At 44.6% G+C, this 23,067-nt stretch overlaps 1 protein-coding gene across 4 annotated transcripts in view; it reads right to left on the reverse strand.

The window, feature by feature from the left end:
* LOC124408565 (protein trachealess) overlaps positions 1-23,067 on the reverse strand; it is a 163,840-nt gene that overhangs the window by 30,207 nt on the left and 110,566 nt on the right. Inside the window, exon 1 of one of the 4 annotated variants that reach the window (XM_046885591.1) lies at positions 4,025-4,344. The exons of 2 other annotated variants lie outside the window; for them this stretch is intronic. In XM_046885591.1, the coding sequence (XP_046741547.1) occupies positions 4,025-4,170 (146 nt within the window). In that variant the 5' untranslated portion in view covers positions 4,171-4,344. Of the gene's footprint in view, positions 1-3,961; positions 4,345-23,067 lie in introns of those variants that run through there. One more of the 4 variants, XM_046885590.1, reaches the window with a different exon arrangement.

Here is a 23,067-nt window from a genome sequence, read left to right on the forward strand (position 1 = left end):
CCGCGTGAGGTGCTACCTGTTTGACAATGAGCCCGAAAACTGAAACTGTCAGTATCCCCAAATGAGATTCTTCACCTTTGATTAAGTGCTCGTTCCAAACTCTCGGATCCAAGGCGCAAGATCGCGCCGTGTAATTTATACTTTAAATGAGTTTGCTTCATGAAAATTCAACAGGCAAAATAAGCAAATAGCCAATTGCTATTAAAATGTTGGCTTAATAATCTTGGGCCGTACACGATCGTTAAAGCGTTTCCCTTCAGATTTTGATCGGTTAATCAGGATTAGGCAATAGGAAACTCTGTACCCTCCTTTGAATCATTCAAGAAACAAATTTCACGCTCGTTCTTTGTCGATCGATACTCAAAGGAATCCACCTCCACGATCCGCAATATCACCGTCAAATACGGAGCAACCCCAGGTATCTGCTTCTATACCCACATCCAGACCATTTTTTACCTCCACAATTATAGTTATTTGTTATTTAACTGGTATATAAGGTACCAACACCTACGCTTGATCCGAAACATATGCGGCCATACACACGCATTGTACGGATGAACAAACGCATATCCTGCATATGGTAATTGCGTATCAAACTTTCCTGAGAATTGCCGTTATAATTTCAATTTGATTACAAGAAGAAATATTTGATGTTGCACCGAACAAGTGGATGACTAATATACTAACTGGATTTCAAAATTACCTTTTTGACTTCATAGAAAATATATACGTTATATACATTTTACCGTTGCAGAACAGAAAAACTTAGAGCCTTGACCAACTGCAGAAACACGTGAAATATAATTTCTCTTCAACTGAATGAGTTTTTCTGGCCATGTAAGTACAGGTGTAGTAAAAATTTTGAAAATGTGCATCAATCGTCAGAGATTTCGATTTGACTGTAAGACACCGTAACCCGCCCTTCGCAGGATGAATAGACTATTTCATTACTTGATTTATTTTTTAACAGTCAAGCAGCGGTTTATAACAATATCGACTTTGTAACAATTAACTTGTTCTCGCCTTATACCTACAATATGTTCAGTGGTCCGTATAACATTGTATTGATGAATTTTCTCGGAGGAACCTTTCAGCCTGAATGCGATTGTAAGCCCCGTTAGTTCATTCGTATATCAATATAAAGCAGTGTTCGGAGAGAAGTAGTTAATAATGCCTGATTGCGTTCAGCCTCACGTGCGCCAATTAGCCTGCCTACACGCCCATAATAATTCTCGACATAGCGGAGAATGTATGAAACAATAACGTACAAAAACTTGAAGTAATAAATGAAAAATGTGACAAGTACTGGTATAATAATGTCCAGACCCTGGTTGTAGCTAAGCAACGTAGGTACATAGAATTTTCTTCGGCGAGACGGTGTCGTTTTACATGGGTGTTAAATTGGCCACTTATCCTGGAATATTGTGCAATTTTCTGTACCACCTAGTAGTAACCTATTCCTTTCGAACGTGAAAAATGCACCGATTGTTTTTCACTAGATTTCACTTTTCCGTGAATAATGGCCGAGTCGTATTCGCATGGACGTTTTATATCGGCTCAATTATATTATGTATACCATATGGAAGTGTATGTGACCGAACACAATTGTGTACTTTGCAATCCACTCAACCACGATTCTAGCAATCAGGTATTCGTGAATCCGGGATTAATCTCGATCGATTTGTGATTGATTTTAATATTCATTACTTTAAGTGGGTTAATATTCTGACTTTCTATATGCTGCAACGAAGTCTTTTTTAATAGATTATCTATCCATCCCAACACAGTCAAACATATCATATATTTGTTCCGAAATAGTCAAGCAATAACATAATGCGGTTCATCATTAATTCGTACTTCGGAAATATTCATTCTTTCATTAAGAATTCTTTGGTTAATGTTGCAAAGCTAATGCAATAAATTCAATGAAAACTAATTACAATCAGATCGATCTGTCGCACCGTAAACCATTTTACAAATAGCAATAAATAGCAACTCTTTTTGTATAATAATGACGATGAGCGCGATTTCTATTCGTGAAATTAAATTTTGAACCTACCAAAGAGGCATGCACACTTTATTTATTGATGAGTTGCTATAATTACTTGAACGCCGTCATTGCAGTATGTTTACAGATTATGTTAATTCACGCCCTCTTTATGTATGATTGATTGTGTCAAAATCGTTTTACATAGAGATTTTAGTCTTGTACACAGAAACTCAAAACTTATCTTCTTTTCTTTTATCCGCAGTTTCAAAAGTCATTTCACAAAGCATTAAAATTTAATGACAAGACTCCATAATGCGAATGATATAATGCTTCGATAAAAAAAAAAAAAAAATAGTCAGGATATGGTGTACAGAAAATTTCGTCGCGCACAACATATATTATGGCTAGCAATGGGAACAAGTCTGTTAAATCGCAAACTACAGACAGTGAGATCTAACATGGACTGAGAATTTAACCTTTTGGCTCAATGGACGAGACTCGGATGTCTGGACGGCGAAATCGTCCGATCTGGCACAGGTACCAACTATAAGTCTGGGGTGATTGATATGTGTGAAAATCGCGATTTCTTGAAGACATCATTTACTGTCCTGTTCGCCAAGGCACGAGCGGAATACCCAGAGTAGTATTCCATAATTTAAGATTATTCGCAAGTCATCTTTTCAAACATGCCAGTCATCATATCGAATCAAGATTTATAGCGATACAAATATTTTGGTCGCTATTTTTGCCAACAATTGTTAACCGTTTATTCGGTCAACGAGTCATTATCGATTTCGCAATATCGATCGTTTTTTACACTGGTCAAGTCTCAAAATTCGTCGAGGTACAGATATATGGATAAATCATATTATACATATTATGTAGCAAGCATCAAATGACCCGTTATTACATCTTGCAGCCACAGTTACAGTATGTTTGTTAAAAAAAATATGTGTTATACACTATTTTGTGTTTTAATTCGATACCTGAAAAGTTCATCGTGAATAGACCGAGTTTAAAACTTTCAACATTCTAGACATGAAAACAAAAAACAACCGGATACTTGGATCGATTTCTAGTTTGATCATTCAAGTCTGCATGGTTATCGAGTACCTGCACCATACTAGGGTGTGACTTACAGCGGAAGCCGTTTGTTTTAATTCCCTCTTTTGGCACAATCAAGTCTCTCATCTCGACAGTCTTTGTTCCATCATTCTCTACTTTTTAATTATGTGAAAATTGTCTGTATGGAAATTGATTGTATAGAGAAATTTTATTCCGTTACATTTCTTTCCGGCATGTTTTTATAAGAAATTTATTAAGAAGAGCGAATCACCCGATAAAGAATTTTAAATTGTCAAATATTTTCTATCCGTAGATACAACTTTGCAAAAATTTTGGTCATGGTAGGCGTCTCAAAATTTTATAATAACTTTTTCAAAGGAAATTTCTTTTCGGAAGAAAGATTGCAATTGGTTTGTCAGTTCTTTCTTTCGAGTTCATCTATACAATGTATATCTATTGGTGAAAATTATTCTACAGAGGCATTATATGTATAAACTACATAAAATTATACATAATATATTATATTCAGTTATAATTTTGAATAAAGTCGCAGCTGGATTCCGTGACTAAAAACCAAGGACTAGATCGCGGATCTGATGTACAAAAATAATAATAATAATAATAATAATAATAATAATAATAATTCCCGATACTGCAGAGGTACGAATAAAACTATGATTGTTCCTTCAGCTGTAAAATAATTTTCCAATTTTCCACCCTATTAGGCATATGTATCAATGGTGTATACGATTATTCGTGTGTGTGCTGATATCTACTGACTACCATAAGTGACAAGTACCTACAGGTGTATAATATAAAGTGTATGTCAAGGTATATGTAAAAATGAGTGTACGGTATACCTAATATGTATCATGTAAATAGTGAAATATAAGATAAACAACATGCCCTGGCTCGAGGAGAGGACCCTGACTCTGTTTGTACGGGACACAGAGGTCCGCCGGTACGAACCAGGAGTGCGTGAACGCGGGGTTGATGTTCAGGGCCCCGGCGCCCCCTTGATGGGGCCCACCGACCCCGACGCCGACGCCAACGCCGACCGGACTCTGCCTCTGGAAGCTCCCATAGTCGGCCACCGCCACCTGATACGGCAGCATTCTTCGGCCGTTCAACGCGTCACCGTAGAATTTCGCTCTTCGCGACCCTCCGACACCACAGCAGTATAATTCCTGTCCTTCTCTATTCCCGTTCACTTATCTCTGTATTATACGTGTACCCGCACCATCGAATAACACCTATATCGTTTTGTCCTGCACAACAATTAATTATAGGGTGATTTACGACTGTATCACACACTGAATTCACCCGCGCGAAACGTCGGCTGGGACCCTGGCCCGCACCTTGGCTTCATCGTCTCGGCTCTTTGACGAGCGATGAACAGATCGAGAAAACCGCGAACCGCACTCTACGGATAAGGGATACGCGCCAAACAGAAGGGGATGAATGCCCGCACTAACCGCTAATTCCTGGGCCCGATCGTGTCTCTGCTTCGAGGTAACTAGTCGACCCCCGGCATGGCGGAAACGGTGATACCCGGGTGCGTTTCTCTCTGATTGCGAGAGCGTGTAAACCGCGGTATCGCGGCTCGCGTCGTCGCGTTAACGCGTGTAGCGATCCCCCGCGAACGATGCGGGTGGGAGGACTGGACGGGACTGTACCTCGGGTGCCGCGAGGCGAGTATCGCCGAAGAGGAGTCGAGGAGTCGAGGAGAGGGCGCGCGCCGGTCTCTGGGCGGAGCTTTTCGCGCCTTTCGAGCTTTCGGACCGCCCCACGGCCTCCGGGTCGCCGGGGCACCACGTGGCTGCTCGTCGCCTCCCACGCCCTCATTGGGCCTGTCGCTTCGCTACCGCAACGGAGGGAAACACCTCCTCCTTGACGACGGAGGTAAACAAGTTCCCTCGCGGCGAACCTCTCGCCAGGACCACGAGGCTGGTCCGCGTCCTTCGCCTCGAGGTATCCTTACCATCAAGGGCCCACGTGCATCTCAGGAATAGTTTTTCAAATCGATCCGTAGAATCGTTTCGACACAGGGAATTTAATTTTGAAGCTTCGATTTTTATTTTTATTTTTTTGGTTTTATCTTATTTTGAACTGTACAGTCAGATTTTTTGTAGAATATATAGTGAATCGTATATCATTTAGTATAGAGAATAGGTATCCTCGTATTGGATTTTATTTCTCTTTTTCGAAAGTGGGCAGATTTATAACTGTACCTAGAGAATTTTTTTTTCATATATCAAGTTGAGAATTTTCGTATACATTAAGGATACACTTACAGTCGCCAGTATTAATTGTGAATTCATACATTTTGTGAGAATTTCAATTTTTTATAATTATACTCGCTTATATCTTTGCATTCTGTTTCTATATACCTATACATACGTTATCGAATCAACTGAGCATTCTTTCCCAAACTGTTCCGTCATGCATTTTGTACAGAATTTCTTTAGCCCGCTTAGCTGTAATACCATAGTATTCACTGTAAGCACGAGCTGACAATAAAATATTTTTTTTAATTTTTTCGAATGTTGAATAAAAACTTGACTGAATTGTAACGTGCATTTAAACCACTCTCGGTGTAATGACTATAACGTTTCATCGTTATAGGTAGGTAATGTACACGGGGATTGACAATTACTCGATAATCGCATAATTTTTAGTGACAAATTTACTCGTAGAGCTCTGAGTTATTATACCGGAAAATGCAGTGTACATATGATATGTAAACACGCTCCGCAAGAGTAAATTTTGCATTCAAATTTCTCGGAGCATTATATGTCTCAAGATTCGTTCCCTTAAACGTTTATAATGCAAATGTTAATCGCTTGAGAGTCGCTCGTAAATAACTCCAAGCCCAGGCAGTCACTGTGAAGACAGTTTGACTTGACCCCCGTGTCCTTCTGGACGATATGTAATATCCCTACGCATAATAAATATATGCGAATTCACAATGCCTACATAAATAATGATCCTGCTAGACTGACGAAGCGATTGCAGAACCGGTGTACCAAAATTCCGTTTCTTCGTCCAGCACGCGAAACGGATACTTAAGGATCGCGATTCATCCAGTATCAATAATTTCTGCAAAAATGCACTTCGACTTGAGTCGGATATACGATCGAACGTATCGATACATGATAAGGGAACTACATAACCCAAGTTTAAACAGTTGCATCATGAAACGGTATATATGGCTCCGCATACTCTTCCCATGCCAGACCGTCCAGGAAGAAGCGAGACTGCAGTCCATCATCGCTAAGTGCATACGAAAAAGTCATCCCGGGCCTTTTGTTATTCATCGCCAACCCCATGCCAGATTCACCGTCATAACGTACACTGGCTAGCCATTCGTTTTGTATTACACAACCGCGACTCGCGTAGTAAGAATAATCGTAAAGACATTATGCCGCGTCGATTAAATTATACCTACGCGCAGTTTATACTTTAACAATCAGTCACGGACTCAGGATCTGCCGGCCAAATGCAGTCCTTTCCTCGTCACAACCTACCGGACCTCTTAACAAACACTAAATACTGTGGTCTACACCATAGTACACATAGTCTACTGAATGTTTAAAGGCCAGATGTAAAAGTTTCAAAAATGCTTGCAGCGAAATTGATAGAAACTTTTAATGAAATTACTGAACCGGTCCAGTATAAGAACTCTTAGTTCTTGAAATATATAATTATGAACGAATCGGTACACCCTTGACTTCAGTAATAATTCAAGGTAGCGTGTATTGTGGTTCATAAGTCCCAGTTACATGGAAGATTACTGTAGAAATTTCGAACAATGTGCATTATTTTAACCCCAAAATCCGTTCGTTGATCAAATTTATTGCTTCACTGTGACACGTTGAACAAATATAATCATCGCGATGATCAAATTCAACCTGCATCACCAATGAGCTCGTGTATTGTTTAAAGTAAGTACGGCAAGATTATTTTCAGTGATCCTGACTCTCCGTGATGTGCCTCACTGCAGTGTGTATCTACCTATGTTCCGCTGTGAGACCGATGACATCAGTGTAAAATTCCACTTGCGACAAAGTCTAATAGGTAGTCGCTACACCAGCGATCCGTACTGGGACAATCAACAAGTTGTTCGTATAAGCGAGGAGGCTTACAGCGGTTCCCTGCCGCGATAACAACTGCGGGAGCTGTACGAATCGACCCCTGACTGTGCCTTCCCTGGGTCGAGCATGCTAAATGCTCCGGTGGAGCTTGAGCTTACACACATGCAGAGGGTAGCGATAGGTGTTCACGTCTTTCCACTCTTCATGGGTTTGTGGAAGGTTGCTCGCACGCGCAAGCACAAAAGCACAAGTATGATCGGGCGTTGGTGTGTCGTTCATAACGCAACCCGAGGTGGCTGGTAGCCTAGTCTAACATCGAGTTAACCCCAACCTAACCTAATCCTGCACCAAGCCACCCTGACTTGGTGGCTTGGCTCGTTCCGAACGGACGGGACGACGAACACGCGGCGTATCTTAATGCGGATCAGACCCAGCGCAAAAGTTATTCCATGCCTGGGAATTAGTCCGTGCAGGTTTATCAGACCTGTGCTTTCACAAACTTGCTAAATTAATAGTTCTCCTGTGCGATACGCCGCTCCTAGAACACGGGTCGTGCGATTTTGGGTTCCTACGATAGGTATACCTACTTTAGGTATGCTGTTTGTATATGGAGGTACTCGCATCGCCCAATGTGATAATGTGTACTGCGATTATTATGCTTGCTCAGATTCATGGTAGAAAAAAAATACTTTTAACAATTGACCTCATGTGAGAGAGTGTGATTATCATAGGTATGTAGGTACACTTTACAAGAGGCTTTTCTAGTACTGCGATGGAATCTTCTTTTGGAATGAAATATCATGATAATTTGAAAGTCATGATCGTTAAGATGATGCAACTTACGATTACGGATACCGACGTACCACAATAAGTGAAGGCACTAGTTAGAAATCAAGTGAAGAGTTGTCGAGATTTAGGTCTCTTGGTCTTGTGAATTCCAGATTTAGAGCAGGTCCTCTACCTGGTCAGATGAAAGTAACTCATACTTATCGGTGCGTTAACTTTAGTACAGTTATTTATTTGTCCGATGAATTGATAGTGGCAGCGTGATATTGATGACATTTTAAAAATTCCGAACTTGAAAATTAAGTATGAGTTTGAAGAAAACATTATTTTAACTAAATTCTTTGGAAAACTTCGGTTTACATCTCAGTCCTACGGGTATCGCGAAGTGTTTCGAACATTTCTCTTTCCACCTGCAGCACAGCCTTGGCGCGATTGGACCTGACACCGTGGCAGAATTGCGTTCTGCGCTGAATGGAAAACGAACAAAGATCCGGACGTCACGAGGCGGCGCAATTTAACCTGCACTTGTTTCATCTGCGGCGTGTTGGAACGTCCGTGGTCTTCTGAACCGCGTATCCGTCTGGAGGACGTATTTCAATCCCAGGGCAAGGTCAGAGGAGAACAATGATCCGGCTGGAGAAGTCCTGTTGCCAGTCCAGTTCGACCTGACCTATAATAGCGTAAACTGCAGGGCCATTCGAAGCGGGTCCCAGCGGCCGTCGATCCCTTCGTCACACTCGGCACGGCTAGTCTTGAAACACAAGAGCCAACCATGCATCCAGTACGCAGTAGGGCCATGCAGGGTTCGAGTCGTGGGTCTAAATGAACCAAGGGTTTTTTGTCGCCGTGGTGAAGTCGTGTAACGTTGCCGCTCGCATCGGGCAGGATACCCAGAAGAACGCGGTACCAAATCTACCTTGACTGACCGGTAAATTCATCGGGGTTGAAACCCGAGATTGTTTGAGAGCATGAACACGCCCCGACCGTCTGCTCTGTAATCCGGATCCACAGCTCTTTATACAGCATGAGCTCGCTTGTGGTTTACCTTATTTCGAAATTCGGTTGATTCGTATCACAGAGTCTTGCTTATAGGGCCTCGACGAGCGCTTACTTTCCCAATAGCTGCGTTTCTCCAGTGATTTCCATTCACGTAATATCGCCAAGCACGGTATTCGGCCGATATCGTTTATTGAGGCCTAATTCGGTATAAGATCGAATCGATCGCGAGTAAATCGTCTTCTCGCGGCAGGTATATAGTTATTTGCTTTCGTTAGACCGTTATGTATTTTTCTTTCCCGGTTAACTACCTCTCGCAACTTTCCGGCCAACTGTTCGGGTCAGCTCCCTCTGCATACCGCTGTGCCCATGCCGAGACGACGTATATATATATATATATATATATATATATATATATATATATATATATATATATATATATATATATATACATAACTCTTTTAAGTATATATATACAAGACACCGTGCAACGCGAGTGTCACGGTTCGATTCCACGGGTATTAGGACGTCTCTTCGGGCGGCTGACACTCGCCAAGCCATGCGTGGCACCGATGTCCGTTTCTTGGGTGTTTTTCGCATCTATGCTTGATTAGCTGACCACTGGACCGCGATTACCTCTCTCGGTGACGTTATTATATTATATAAAATATAGTATATACACGTGACCGAAACTCTGCTGACAACGTTTGACTCGGAGATTTCTTCTCGCAGTGGTCCAGATCGATACTTATGGCGTGATCGATATCGGACGACGTAAGATTCCTCGTTTGAATTTTACCCTGGAATCGTTTAATTTGCTGAAATGTACCGTATTCGGTGTAGTACAACAGTTGTATGTATGCAGAGTATGAGGTGTATAGTTATACTGACACGGGTAGCAGTAATCCGAACAACGTCTAAAACGTCTAAAAACCTGGCTGCAGGCAGCACAGTGGTCCAAATCTTTTAAGCTAATTCGTGTACGTGGCCATTGGAAAATCTAGTGGTGAGGCATTCGAGGCGCAGGTACCTATAGGTACATTATAGTATAAGAAGTAAATGGAATTTAACGGTTCTCCGGCGAGATAGATAGGTACCCCGGGTCTTATACAAAGCCCTGGTAAGCACTGCATCTCCGTACATTATAGCCGATGCAAAGGTACTTGCATCGGCCATTGTACAAGGGCCGAGCCGCGTTGCAGTAAAAATTGTAGATCGCAGGGCGTTACGATTCTTATTCCGTGTACGACATCGTCTAACGCGTAGGTAGGTAGGGCATGGGTGCCATGTATCCCGACGACGTCCGTGCCTAATGGCGATTCCCTTAAATCGCAGGGACCGATAAACCTGTTGAGAATAAACTGACGACGCGACGACCGGACGGCGAAGCTGCAGGTGAACGCATCCCTCGACAAGGTGGACGCATCGCGCCGCGGTCTCAACGGAGTTTAAGGTACACCGTAGGTACCTATACAAGATACCGAGCCAGCATGCGTTGACTAGCAGCACTTAGCATGCATCCCCCGCCATCAAGGAATCCTTATTGTATCGTTGCACGTGAGCGTAATGCACAAATATGAACCGGCCTGCGGGTTTCTGTTTCTGCCTCCGTGTCCCCAGGCCGAAGGTGCCTTCCCTGCAGTCGGTCGGTCGGTGCTGTTGCAGCCGGTGATAACTTCTTCCTCATAATCATACATATGGATGCCTCGTGTTTGTTGCCCCGCAGCCTGTACCCATGCACTTCCATGTTTACTCGATCACCGCCCAGGCATTGTCTTCCCTCGTATAAAAGTAGAGAAAGAAGAAAAAAGAAGAAAGCAACGCGTACCTACGTAGGGACACAATCCCAAGCACATTATTTTAAACAGCCTAAACCTTTTTAAAGCTTTTCTATTACTGTCTTCGTGCACGCGACATCTCTGTCAGTTTTCGTCATCGCGGCTCAAATGGACCGCCTATAGGTATAGTTAGAAACGAACTGCTTGCGTACCTGCGGTACTAAGCTTATAAAAATTGTTGTATTTAGCCTGACGTGTTATGCAATAATTAGGTCTCGACCTGGAGTACAAGTGGAGAGACAAGTAGGTATACATATAGTTGAATTAGTCAGCTGCACAATTACCTCTAATTGGGATTTCGCGGCTTCTGTTATGGGATTATTAATAACGGCGGTAGTCGCGTAAGGTCTGGCCGCTGGGAGCCCGAGGCATATTACAATCCTTCACCTCCTCATCCGGATAATATCCCTTTTACGCGTCTATAACGATCGGTATCTCTAACCCTTGCCGCGGCCATGTATCAGCGCGGACATAAACGTCGCCCAGTGGGTAAAGAAAGGCCCATAAAATCCGCCCTCGTGGACGCGATAAGAGTTATCTCAATTCTCTAATTGAAAGTTAATTGGTCCACCAGTTAGTCGAGCACCGAGGTCGGCGGTGGGTTCTCCTCTGCGACTGCAGGATGTCCCGGCCTAGGGCGGCAATTTAGGAACACCGTACCTACAATAACGAGCCCCCTATCTTACGGTGCTCGCTAACTACCCACACCGGCGACGCGTATTCGCGTACCTGGAGCAACCCCACGTATTCGCAATAAACTACATACCTCCCACCCCCCACCCCCGACTTTTGCGTAATTCGCCTTGTTGCGAGAACATTGCTGCTCTGTACCTATACCTGATATACCTGTAAACTCGAGAAAGCAGGTATGTATACGTGTGCTGCAGAGGTGCTACTGCAGCTGCGACCGATTCCCCGAAACAATTATATATCCGTACACCGCACCTCGGATATATTGTGAGACTTTTTTTTTTTAATTTTTTTTTTTTTTTTTTTTTTTTATAATGAAATTAGTTAGTACCGAGGTAAATGATAATATATTCCACCCAGAGGAATATTTTGTCGAAGAGAGAATGGGAGGGGGAGAAACCTGGAGATATATCGCTTCCGCTAGGTCGCTCCTCAAGGTAGGTACTGCAAGTGAGGCGCAGGAGGGGAGGAAGGCGGGAAGAGCGGGTGGATATGTATATACGTTATATACCTGCGGTAAAAGCGTTGCGTATTCACGACAAGTCCTTCGCAGAATGCGAAAATACACGGGTCCTTGCATGGCGACGAACCGCGGGCCTCCTGTAATTTTTCAAATTGCGTCACAGTCATTCACCCCCCGGATCTCCGTGGATCTCCTGCAGGATCGAGCGTCGTCGCTTCGCGGCGTTCAACCGAGAGCTAATTCCAGCTGCAGGGGAGCCGCCGACTAACGAGACGCGAGTTATTTGAGGGTCTGAAAGGAGTCGGAACAATAATAATAATCAAGTAGGTACAATTCGCGTTTATTGTCGGTGATTATTGCCTTACACCCTCTCTCGAGCCTCGAGAGCTGCGGAACGTGTGATAAATAATAAAAAGCATCTGATCGCGAGTTTGCATATATTTGTACGCTAGCTGCAACGCGATTTCCAACGGTGGGGTATTTTCAAAATAATAAGCCTGCGTCGCGGGTAAGAAGTTTGCCGATAGCGCCACTCTGGCGGACTCCGACAGATAAACTTGTGAAATATTCAACCCACTCTCAGCTTCTGCGGAACCCCTTTTATAAATTAGATCGCGATTATAATACTGCTGTGAAATTAGGTGCGGGCACCAACGAGACATCCCCCATTCCCTTATTCCTTTCCTCTCTGCTCGCACCCCCTTTCGCCTCTCTTATTCTTTGTATAATCCTTTTATTCGTTGTACATATGTGGGAATTCTTCTAATAAGAAATGTACCGTGTGCTTGGAACCGTATATACCTAGAAGTTGATTATATCAAAACTTCTCAAGCTTCCTTCCACACTGATGAAATGAGTCAAATTTTACATACAAAATGTAACGTAGGTACTGCTCGCACAAGAGGAAATTAAATTTTGGCGAAGCAGTTCGAGGATTTTATTGTAGATTCGCTTGTTCGAGGAACTGGGGGAAACACTCACGGAATAGGAATATCATCATGGAAGTCCAAACGTGAAAAAGTGTTTTCTTCCGAAGCCCTCTTCTAAAATCAGCAAATTTCGATTTGAACGATCTGACGATCGTCATCAACGTTGCAATAACGTGTCACAGAGAGGAAGAATTTATCGACAGGAAGAGCAGCGGGACATGCAGCGGCTGGGAATTGATTGATAAAAAACGTTGAAGCATATGTGATGTGTCGATGGTTATTATGGGTGTCGGGTGTATACTGGCCGGACTAATCGTCTGCCTGTGGGACCGATGCTGATGGATGGCATAGGACCTCGAGTAACATCAGTCAGGGTCGCGTTCTTCAAATAACTTTGCCTATGGGTTTCGCATCGCACCCTCGTGGTCGTCGAGGGAAGAAAAAAAATCGGGTGCAGGGTATCGCGCGCGCACGCCATTATAATTACGTTTGTCTTCCAATTATGCCTGTCGACGAGAAAGATTAGCGCTACACCCTCCTAGCAGCACCGTTGTTCTGGCAGGCAGATATTGGTGTAATTTCTCTCTCGCTCTCTCTCTCTCTCACACACTGTCTGCTTTCTCTTTTCTTTATCCTCTCCTTTTCCTTCTTTTTTTTCTCTATTTTTTTTTTTCTTCGCAACGCCAAAGGAAAAAGAACCCCTCGTTGAACGCTATATATACCCGATGCTCAATACGCCACGGCCTCTCTTTCTCCCCTGCAGTTTTTTCTCTCGCTCACTCGCACGCGCCCCGGCCTCACTTAATTATTCCAGCTTCTGCCCCCCGTCCCCCCATCCATCCCCCAAAAAGAGGCGGATTGGTGTAACTTTGTTTCGACGAGGACGACGCGGGGAGCCAAATTGTCGTTGAGGGACTATTTGTCTAGACTACCGCCTCCGTCTCTTGCCGTTTCTCCGCGTCTCTTACTGGCATTCCATTACGCCTCCCATAACCAGAAATTTAGCCGACTTCGTTGCTTTGGACGCTTTGACTCGAATACCTGACTCTTTGACGAATATTATCTAAACCTCGTTCATCGAGTTGCTTAGCTCCGTTGCTGCTGTTCGTAGTAACAACTTACGGCATTGTTCTATTTGGTCCAGAACCAATTGAACACGGTTACATACGTGTCGGCTCTAACGTGGAGAATCGCAGGTAATACTGTGAAGACGCGATGGTTCATCAAAAAATTTACAACGTATTTCTAGCGCCCATACCTTGATCGAGCACCTTTTACTCGACTGTACAATACATCTCGGTTCAGCTTCTGCGAGTGTCGTTCCGGGTATTAGACTCGTGCTCGTGAGAGAAGAAAAAATGGCACCGTTTTTTTCTTCACACTTGTCACCGTCTGGAAGTCATTGTTCCTACGAATATACTCTTTGATCTAATCGCGCAAGAATATCAGGATGAAGGAAAATTTCCCAACGAGAATATTCCAGAGTATGCATACGTATACGTGTTTCGTGTCTTCTCCTCGATGTATACGTGGAACGAGTGTGTTTCATACGCATGAACTGTACAGTCGTATAAAAAACGGAGGTAGTAACTAACTTGCAAAGTTACCGTATCTCACTGTAATAGCATCGTAAAGCTACAGAGGTGGATAGGCGCGCGGATCGTCGTCACGTGTAGCTAATTGTGATGCTCGATCGCAATTCAAGGGAGTCAGAAGCCAACAATCGGCCTGTCAATTTAAATCTCTCGAGTGCGTTAAGCGCCGTTGCATGGAGAGACTGCAACTATATACGTCTGTAAAAAAGGAATCGTGGCGATGCCTGCACGTAGTTTGGTCACCACATAGACAACTCGGTATAATTCTAAATGTCCGAAAGGGTTTACCTCCAGGAACATCGATTCGTTTATTTGCCTGTGAAATTTCCCGCAGCGCGTTTCGTCATTTTTATTATAATTTTTCATAAATTTGGTCGGAAGAATTTTCTGAACATCAATAAACTTGCGATAGTGTTGACAAGTCGTAATGCAATTGATTCGCTTTTGTTTCGAGGATGCTCAGAATGTGGCAACGACGTGAGTCAACCGATGACGTGTGCGACGGACACACAGCTGTCATGTGTAAGTACCTACTCGCGGATTCGAAAAAGACAATGATTCAGGACGTGACTAATTTTCAATTACCGATTCGTTCTTTTCAAAGCATGATCGTACATCCTTTTTACGTCCACGTTATTAATAGCCCGGCTATTGTGACAAGACTAGTACATACATACCGCCTCATAGCTGCTTCAATCTGCACGTGCGAATTTTATACTTCTGCCAAATCAAAGAGGATGTCCTTCAATCGTGGGTCCCTGATCCACTTTGGTCCTGAAATTTCCCGTTCAACGGACTGACGTTAGGTCTGAAATACGTACCAATGAAATATACCAGATGTACAACTTTTCCGAAAACTTGCAGAAGCACCATTTTCTTGTAAATTTGTGAGCATGTAAGGTGCGTCTAGTAACACGACGAACAAGAAATTCGGCCTGCAGGAGGCCTTATCTCGAAACCGGTGCGAATAGGGGAGGAAACCCACTGTATATACAATGGGGCCGATTTTGGCTTGGAATCTGGCCTGATCAGTCGATCCTCGCAGTTGATTAGACTCTATTTACTCGAGGCGAGTTTAGCGGCTCCCACCCGCCACCCGCTCCACACACATCGCCCCTTTGCGGCCAATCAACCTCCATACACAGGCACGCATCGCTGGGAGCCATAGGCCACGTATAGACTGTTTCAAATGTCCCCTTCTCGCTCGCGATTCCCTCCCTCGCCAGTCTTGCCCCAAGTTTTTTCGTTCCAGCAGTGCTTTCGGGCATGTTCAGGGCTTTGACTCAGTACGAAGACAGGGCACACGATACAGTATACGCTTATGGTGAAAACTGGCCGCACGAGGTGCGTTGGTTTTGAAACCGAGGGTAGGAAGAAAGCAGGCGGAAGCGGCCAGCTCAGATGTGCCAATGTGCAGTAGAGGATTGCAGGGCACACAGCATTCAAAGATGCCGGGTAGGCAGGCTAGGCTCCGGTAGTCGGAAATGGGGACCAGCAGGGGACGAAATAACAGGGTTCGACCCTATCGACGCGGAGCAATCAAATCCCCCTTCAAGAACACACTGGCATTCACTGAACTTTAAAATCAAATAATGTCTATTAAAATAACAATACGCGACCCGTGTCCCAGGTTAAACATTGTTTCACCGTAGAGACATGCTGCAGGCCATTTCCATACCAGATCGGGTTACCTTGATCGAGTTAGCTGCCTCGAGCCCACTAATGTAACCAACGCATCCTCCACTCTCCGAATGTACCTTATACGTATCTGCTATCCTGCAACTATATATTATGTACCTTTGTTAACATTAACCGTGACGGCAAATAATCTGATTGGTTTGCACAGCGGTAGCTCTCGGTGATTATAATCAATAATCGTTGCCAGTCAGGCTTTTGGTTTTCCCCGTACCTACATGCTTGATCACGTATTTCGTTACTATCAGTGGCTTGGATACCTCGAGGTTATAGCCGCTCGTCTCCACGGATCCACGCTCCGTGACACTTGTATAAGAGGACGAAACGCTCCCCGTCATTCCCTCGGGAGCAGAGGGCGAGGAAGGGCGCCAAGCTAGGCCTTCATCTCCATTGTCATTTCGGGAGGAAAGGTTCAAGCTGCAGCAGACATTAAACGCGGAAGAACAGCTGATCGGTTCATCAGCTGATACAGCCAATCGATCAACCCTCGCCCAGTTTCCAACCGATCGATGTCCTGGGCACGGCTGATTCTTTTCTTCAAATGAAACACGATTAAATCTTCTACAAAGAGATTTGCGAAATTCGTACCTTCGACCCCGAGTTCAAAGGCTCATTGGGCAGTACTAAGGTGGCAATTTTCATTTGCGAGGCTGCAAAATAAATGTACTCTGTAAATTGTGACATCAGCTGCTTGTCAGTCGTGGATCATTACCGACTTGTGACAATGAAAATTACGTCAACTATCACCGTTAAAGTTGAAGTAGTCCACTCTTTTGGAGTCTTGGACATCTTTATATTCATCGTACAAACCATCTTGGTTCTCAAACTATCATGGATGTGACTCAAAAACAACTTCGGTGCGATGTTCCTGAAAAATTGTTGAAACAGAATCTTCGGAGGAGAAGAATCGCGGCCATTCATCCCTTGCGAAAGTGCAGTGTTGCCTTATTTATTCGAGATGGAATAGTGCAGTGTGACTTGCAGCTGATCGTGATACTACTGCTAGCCATCTTCAGGGTAATTCAATATCTCTATATGCGGATCGTTTCAATCAGATGTGTTCGGATTATAGAGTCCGTCATACAACGTCGATTCGGACCGGATTCTTTGAGCATGATAAATTCGATGACCAAGTGAAATCCCACAGGATTGCATAGAATCGGCCGAACGCTGACGCTGTACAATAAAGAATGAGGCAATGTGGTGTGAAATAGCCAATCGCTCACCACGACAACATGCGCGACTCACATCGCATACACCGTCTTCGGCCATTCCCTACGCGACGTCGCGGGTTTGGATTTTATACGATCGTAGCTGCTCTTCTCGGTACGATTCCTCTGACCTCTGCATTCATTCACAGATCCTTCTCGGGTGATTCGTATTACATGCTATAAAGAAGGTCAAGTTGGATCAATTTCAAGCACGAACACGAATTCTCCTTTTGAAATTTGTCCATCTTTTGTGACGAAACGAGATGATTATATTATACACATCATTTCACGATTGTCAAGATATACTTAAAATTATAGCGCTACTTTCAAACCATTCACGTGGGCTTCCATCCATCAGCAGCGTATGAAATCACCAACTTTTAAGGTGATTTCTTTTTACACTGCTTGAAAAGTGAAAACGCTTTCCGAAATCGTGAGATTTCCTTCAAATTTGCTTTGCTTTATAAAAATAATTTTTACAGTCTTGATATAGTTGTTCGGGAATGACATACATCTTTTCATTATATATTTTACGATTTAAGGGAAAACTATGAACCTATAGTTTCCGAATATCAGACCCGTGCAGTTTTTCCCCACGATACTAACATACAAACACGCAGAAGAAATTTAGCGTAAGCCTTTTGCGAATAAAACACAACCACATTACAATTATATTTGCAGAAAATTCTTACAAAAAATATATCTCTTACCGCTACGAGAGTCCTTGGAAATAAGCGGTTAGTCGAACGTCGAAGATGGAATACTTGGGAATGAAAAAATCCATCCAAAATGTTACATATCTCGTGTACCTACCTACGGTGGAATAAGCGGTGCGTGTGACTCGAGTGATCGGTTCGAACATAGGTGCCATCGACAAGTTATACACATAAATACATAGGATAGGAAATAATTTGCACCCATCATGAATAGGTTCACGGGTGAATTTCTCGAGACGCGAATCCATCGTTGGCTCCGCGTGCGTACAGTTGGAACGGCGTGACACTGCGACACGTCCACGTACTTAATACAGCTGCAGTTTATGTGACGCAGACACACGCACGTAAATACGTGTGTATATAACATATTATATACAAGCATACATATATATCTATATATACATACATACTTGTATATACCGGGTGGGTGACACGGTGCGAACGACAACCGGATGCGCAGCGAGAGCCGAGAGCCCCGATACTTGAACCGAGCTCCTCAGCCCTGCGCGGGAAAAATTGGCATGCGAGGCGTGCGCTTACATATTTTCGGTGGCTGACGAGAAGAATACCAATTCCGCTTTAACATTCCAATAAAACGCGGCCGATTTGTTTATGAGCGCGTTGCAAAGGTGCGTTTTTTTATATATGCGTGCGCCCCGACGTCCCGTGTGTGGGTGCGCGTGTCGTAACTGAATGGGGGAAGAATCGGAGAGGGTCATGGGATGGGGGCGGGGAAGGAGGGGGGTAAGGGGAAAAGGAGGAAGGGGAGGAGCCGCACCCACGCTAATGGCCACGCGAAGGCACGCCGACTGTCCGTATGACCGTTGCTGGATTACATTTATGCCTGGCTATTGGCGTGAACGCGTGCAGGTTCTTTTCATTCTTTTCGTGGTAGGTACGACAGACGCGTGCATGAAGCAGTTTCGTGCTTGCTGTCGTCGTCAGCCCTACTTTCGTTGCGACACTTTCACCAAGGTTCAAGATTCCGCATGATGTGTGCTCTGCTGGAGAGCCGACGTCGTTCATGCACCGTCGGGACGCGGTCGATCCTGCGGGAGAGCCTGGATCGTGACACTCGTGGAGCACGTTTTTCAGGAGTGCAAACCGGCGTCACGTCGGCCTAAGCCTGCAGGCACGAAGGTGTCGTCGTTTCGCTTGCAGTCGATGAACGATGAAATGAGGGGGAAAAAATACCCCCCCCAATACATTTAGCCATACGAAATTTCGTCTATTACGTTGTATTCACAATATTATAATATAATAAAATGACGAAAACGATGTCGATTTTTTTGCACACTTGTAAATGCTGCACGCGATTGCTGACTCCAATATTCATCAGGTGTTTAGAAAGTAGAATTATAGTAATAAAAATAATGATAATAAAACATAAGGCAGCGGAGTCAGACGCGTATCTTTTTACGATGCGAGATGAGTCTCGGATAGGTATATTGCACATGTGTAGGATAATATGTTATACTAGCGCGTTTGACATGGCAAGAATCGATTGTATATATCGTCGAAGAGATGTGATCGTTTCCGAGTATTTCTCACGACGCGCGATCAGAGGTTAATTCGGGATTCGGAGTCTCTGAAACGGTGTAGATAAAAATATGAGATACGGATTTGAGTATGCTGCAAAGAATTGATCATTTATAGCTCACGTATTCTTGCCGATCGAATATACATATATACATATTTGCATATGCGGTTCGTATACAAATGTATCTATTTGCCATTTATGTGGAACACCTTGGCAATAGAATCTATTATGCATAAGTTATGGATAACGACGACCCCGTGCCTAACGATACCCTCGATTAATAATAAAAAATAATGATAATAGTGCGACAACGTGTATAACGATTTGTGAAATCTTGTATTCCGCATCGCAAGGGTGTCTTATAGGCTTTCGCCCTTTTTTCCGTCTGCTCGAGCGGCCCTCACCCTCCTTCCCTTCCCTCCTCTCCTCGCCCTCTCCACTGACGCCCCCCCAAAAATGCGAGTGCCATCAAGCTCATAATTTTGTGGTTCGCGGTGCCGACCGGCGAGCGAGTCGAAAGCGAGTCGAGAGCACCGGAGTAGATGCTGGAGATAATTGTTAAATTATTATTTTTACTTTGCGGGGGCATCGTGGGGACTGTGCTTTGGCCGTAACTAACTGCCTGTCGGAAGAGGGCCGGAGGAGCGGAGCTGGCCGAGGGCGACGAGAGACTCGAGACTCCGTAGATGAGACAAGGGCACCGGGTAAAACGCGGTTCGTACCTACGACCAACGACTTGACGTGTTTTTTAGCCAAGCAACACGATATTGTTTTGTTTGGCACGGTCTCTGATACCATCTTCTCTAGCGGGACCCCGCAGATGGTCGAGTCGACGAGTTTCGTCCCAGGTAGACGTCTGTGGTTGCACCTCTACTCCTCTGCACCACTTGTTATACATAATATATCTGATGGAGATTTGTGAGGCGTTTTCACTACTGCTGCCTTGCAATTACCACATGATGTCTATTAAATATCATTCAGTAAGAAAGTAATTAATAAGAACAATCTTTGAAACGCAATTTCGTTGGGTAATATAAAGTACTAACTTTGTCTGTGATATCTCACCCGCGATATAACAGAGACAGCAAGTAACGAATCCTCAAATCGATTTTCGAAGGAAAAACTTGGACTCGTTTTATTCCCGTTTCGCGGAAACTTTTCAATTTCCAATCGCAGGAACACGAAGCGTGAATACAGTGAGTGTACAGCATTGCACATAAGTAACGTCGTGCATACGTAGTCGAATCGGCACGTACGTACGTGACTCGGCTGGACGGACACCGCGGGTGTCGGTGTCTGCAGTTACGACTGCAACGAGTGTGTCTTCGTTCGGGGCGTCGAGACGACGATATTTGCGATTGGAGACGCAGAGTGCACGTAGTGCAAGGCACGTTGCGTTTAGGGTAGGTAGGCGCGATCTGTAGCCGACACACGTGGCCGAAGAAGCAAAAGCGCGGGTGCGATTCATTCATTTTCCGTTGGTCCGTTGTAGCCGCGTTAATATACCGCTACAGCGTACTTATGTAGCGGGCATATTTGTTTTTGAACCACGTGCAGACGACGGCCCGGTTGCCCCGGTGCTTTGCAAAATCATTAATCCCGTCGGGTATCAGCGCAAAGTCATGTTAGGCGCGAGAATTGAGGCATGCAGGGCATGCAAAACGGGCGTATATGTATGCACATAGGTGTATGTATGTATGTATATTCCCGCCATTAATGCCACTGCAGCATGCCTGCCCATGTATGTACGTACGTATATGATCGTTCGCTTCTTTGATTTTTCATCACGTTTCGCGAATCCTTCACGAGGTAAGAATTATACACACCTTTTTACATAATCCCTCCAACGGTGGCACACATCCAGGCTGCGGAATATCGATCAGCATCGATTTGATACTGACCAGCGTGAATTTAGTTCAAAGTTAAACGGGCACATTTGCTTTGATTTGACTCTCGGAATCGGCATGTAATGCCTACAGCATCACGGATGGCGATAGCGTTCACCGTTTTTCCCATAAACTGAAAAGTTCTCGACGGCGAAAAGATTAGTGATTATTTTTTCGTAACACCTGAAGCAAATTGATACCGTTGTACGACGAGGCATGGAAGCCTTTGCGGCGGCTAACCGGGGCCTGACTCAAGTAAGCAATATCCGAGCAAAAAGGCTTCCATCAGGGACTGACGACCGCATCAAAGACTCCGGCCTGAATACCGGCTTGGTGACCGCGGGAATAGGTGTCTGTGATATGTCTATTAGACCGTTGCGGTGAATACAAACAGAAGGAACGGTGGTGCAGGAAATCGGAAATTACGATATATATTATACTGCGGCATTCGTAGCGGCAGCAAAGTCTGTTATAATATCCACGACCTCGGCAGCTGAAACCTCCGCGTCGTTGTAGGGGTACTGGATGCGGATATACGAAGCGAGAAACGCTGGGTGTATTCCTTCACCACCTACTCATCGTAATCGTCGAAGGAATCAGTCTGTGTGCGTAGGATCCACGGCGATATGTGACCTAAGACGGCTTAGTTTCTCGTTACGTCGTCCATTGGAGCGAGTAGCCGCAAACCACAGCGGTTAGCCGCTCTTCACATACCTAAACGTCGCGTCCGTACTGCTGTGTGAGAATGGCGCACATCGATTCCATCCACGTCCATATTGTGGTCCACGCTCGCATACCTGTAGCCGTGTCATGATTGCGGGGCGCAGTAGTCAGCTATTATCGGCCAGGATATTTGCCGCAGTAGCATCCCTGCCAGGATCTTCCGACGCTGAGAATGTTCCCGACGATGCCGCATCGCGCAGTTGGGAGACGTGGAAAATTTTCGAGTAAAAAGACGCCTAACGACGAGGAGACTGTGTCACTTGTAGTATATCGTAATTGGGAGACAATCGGCAGCCCCGAGTCCTTGGGGATTTCTTAGAGCGAGGACACACGCGGATGCATACATTGGGTCCCGTCCGAATCGAGCTCAGGGTGTCAAGGCGGCCGCAGGCGTCGAGGAAAACAGAAGGTCGGCCTTTGCTTGTTTAGCAACAAGGTTCCCGAGCCCTGCTGGGCCGGACAGGTGGTCTTTTGGTTCGCGGTAAGGATCAGATCGGTCCAGTAAATTGGCGAGGTTGACCTCGGAGCAAATTTCCTACGAAAAGTAGAACCATTAGGGGTTTCGGTTTTGCTCCAATTTCCGCCACATAGGGCGACTAGACAGCTCATGGACGTCGGTCAGGGATCCACTTCATTCTTGCCTTTGCGCTAAACAGAGAGAAAAGATGTGGCTGCGCTGCGCTGCATTGTGCACAAATATCACGAAGAAGGGGAAAGAGAGAAAAAAAAAAATAAATAAAAATAACGGGAGAGTCGGTAACTGCAGTCTGGTGATATATCACGAGCCCGGAGGCAACGCGACACCCTGTAACATCTCTGTTAGCCGTACCGAAGGCGAGATGCTGATCTC

Source organism: Diprion similis, chromosome 8 (genome assembly GCF_021155765.1).
Source record: "Diprion similis isolate iyDipSimi1 chromosome 8, iyDipSimi1.1, whole genome shotgun sequence".
Classification (NCBI taxonomy): Eukaryota; Metazoa; Arthropoda; class Insecta; order Hymenoptera; family Diprionidae; genus Diprion; species Diprion similis.